This window comes from Olea europaea, chromosome 11 (genome assembly GCF_002742605.1).
Source record: "Olea europaea var. sylvestris chromosome 11, O_europaea_v1, whole genome shotgun sequence".
Classification (NCBI taxonomy): Eukaryota; Viridiplantae; Streptophyta; class Magnoliopsida; order Lamiales; family Oleaceae; genus Olea; species Olea europaea.
This window is the reverse complement of record NC_036247.1, coordinates 15252236-15254906: the sequence shown is the minus strand read 5'-3', so window position 1 is coordinate 15254906 and position 2671 is coordinate 15252236. Positions and strand designations below refer to the sequence as shown.

The following is a 2671-nucleotide window of genomic DNA, read 5'->3' as shown; positions in this document are numbered from 1 at the left end:
ACCAAATCCATAGAGTTAAATTGCAATAAATTACTTCTATCATACATATCAAATTTGTGCTCGCAAACAGAAAATCCAGAGTTTGGATGACGATTTTCAAATTCTAAATGCAACTTTAAAATTGAAACTTCGAAACAGAAGGTTTTGAATAAATCACTAACTGACGCTCATAATTAACAAGGACAATGACTACATTTGATTTACTAGGGAAAATACACTGCCCTTCATCTAAAAACTGTCCAAAAATTTCTAATAGCACAAAAATAAGAAAATGGTGTTAATTTACAAATGTTAATCTGTTGTGTATGCATGTTTGATACGCAATATTAAACAAGAGTGAAGAAAACCGTGAACAAGATTCGAACTTTTTTCTTTCCTAATGCTGTCCAAGGTCTAGCTATGTCCAACCTTGAAATCGAAACGTATCAAGATGTGTAGTATTTTATAGTGAAGCAAGTTTATTCTGTAACTCCTTGGCATGGCTGGTCATTCCACCAATTGAATAAGCTTTTATCATGGTTCTATAAGTAATCTTATCAGGCTTACATCTTCTTCTCTCCATAATCTCAAGCACCCCTTTCATCTTAGCATAGCATCCCATAATCCCATAAGCATCCACTAAGCAGTTGAAAAACACTGTGTCAAGCATAACATCTGAATTATCGATGTATCGAAGAACAGCTTCAATTTTTTCAACTTTCCCAGCATTCCCATAAGCTCTCACAAGTGAACAAAGAGTAACGTAATTTGGTTTTATCCTCTCAGACTGCATCAGCCGAAACAAAAATTCCATCTGTTTCAAATCCCTGGCTCTACCAAATGCGTCTATAACTATATTGTAAGTTACCAGAGTCCACGAGAAGTGATATTTCTGCATATATTCCATCACAGCACTCATTTTCTCATAATTTCCAGTTTTCCCATAGGAATCTAAGAGTATGTTGAACGTCTTGATGTTCGGTTCAATCCCAGCACTCTGAAATTTCTCATAGCACTTTTCCATCATATCTATTTGCCCGCTGCCACCAAAAGCTCGCAAGGTGGAGTTCATGGTCCATGCATCAGGTTCACATTCTTGCAGCCGAAGCATTTGTACAAGAGTTGATTCCATCTCTGTGAACCTATAAGTAAAATAAGACAATAAACAAGTTCCCTCAGTTACTACTACCACACCANTTTCCCTTTGATTCGAGTACTTTCAAACACATTGATCAGCGTTGGTTTCAAAAATATTATAAAGGTACTAGCCCTTAATTTATGCGACAGATTACGGACCCAATTTTATCATTCCCGTAGCTTCTTCCTTTCATCAAGGAAGCATAATCTCATAATTTATAATCAACAAGTCAATAGAAAAGCGGGTTACATCAGTTAAGCTCGACTATTTTTACCCTATTATTTAATTAAGTTAGATACATCTAACAGCCCTCTGTTACATTTATCCCAATTCAGGTTCAGCAGCTGCTCATCTCCTCTAATATCCAACCAATTCCACTTCACACTTTTGCCACCCAATTTATTCGTGACCCTTCATCACATTATACCAGCATAACACATGTACAGCTCTAAAAAGAGTATGCATATAGTATTCTCTGATTCAATGCAATGCTCATGCCCAACTAGTGACACTCTATGAAGAGAAACGCTACATGTATAAAAATCGTTTACATATTGTTTGATAGATTGCCAGCTGCAAGCATTCACCGTATGTTGGACGCAAGACATTGTTAGAGAAACCAATGCAGTGTTGTCAACTCATCATCCATAATTTCTATCAGTACAAACAGCTTTATTCCTCTATTAAACATATATAGTGCATTTTCTGGGATGCACACCCAACAATGAAAGACTAGACAGTATAATAAGCAAAATGTTAGCTTATTCTTTCTTAATACCATATCCAATCCTCCCTACCAAACATGCCCTTAGTCCACATTTTTTACCATCTTCCACAGATTATATTGCCCTTTTTCCCAGCCACCAATACCTATTTTCATCATCACATTGGTAAAGCCGCAAATCTCGACTTAAAATTTGATGAATCACAACAAATTCAAAACCAATTGAATAGGAGTAAAAAATTCAGAAGTCATTAAAAACAAATTAAATTCAGGAACAGGTAACTCCTAAATCAATCAACAGACCTTGAGAGCAGACTCCCAGCGTAAGGCGGTAATGCGCTCGTGAAGGGCTTCAAGCACCGTTCTGGGCAGCAGCTTCTTCGCATTACCCTTCTTCTTTTCAATGACAGCTTTGGTGGCCTCCCTTCGTAAAATTATGGAAATGGCCTTTTGGGAAGCTATTTTTCTGTTTATTTCCTCTTTTCTCTCTATTGCTTCTCTCTCCTTCAGCTTGGCCCCGTCAAATTTTCTTGAAGTGCGTTCTGTTATGGTGCGTGTATTGTGGTTGCTTCTTTGGTCATTTGAAGGCTGTGGGTCGGATCGATGGGCGGATATGGGTCCGTTTCGGGAGGTCTCGAGGTTTCGCCGCCGGTTGAGCGAAGTTAGGAAGGGGCTAGTGGGCCCGGATAGGGAGGCCATTGTTTTGAGACCAGTGAGAACTCCGGTATGGAGGATGAGGTTTGTAGTTAAATGAAGGAAAATTAGATGAGGCAGGAGGTAGCCATTCTTCAATATCTGATTGTACGAAAGGCTTTTTGACCAATTTCAAA

The 2671-nt window shown here is 38.2% G+C and overlaps 1 protein-coding gene across 1 annotated transcript; it reads right to left on the bottom strand.

Annotated features, from left to right (window-relative positions):
- Positions 1-121: 121 nt before the first annotated feature.
- On the bottom strand, positions 122-2633 carry LOC111403565 (pentatricopeptide repeat-containing protein At5g48730, chloroplastic). The gene is given in 4 exon segments (XM_023032118.1): positions 122-1238; positions 1240-1392; positions 1538-1563; positions 2118-2633. Coding segments are annotated over 4 exon segments (1398 nt in total). The 5' UTR covers positions 2541-2633; the 3' UTR covers positions 122-442.
- Positions 2634-2671: the final 38 nt, after the last annotated feature.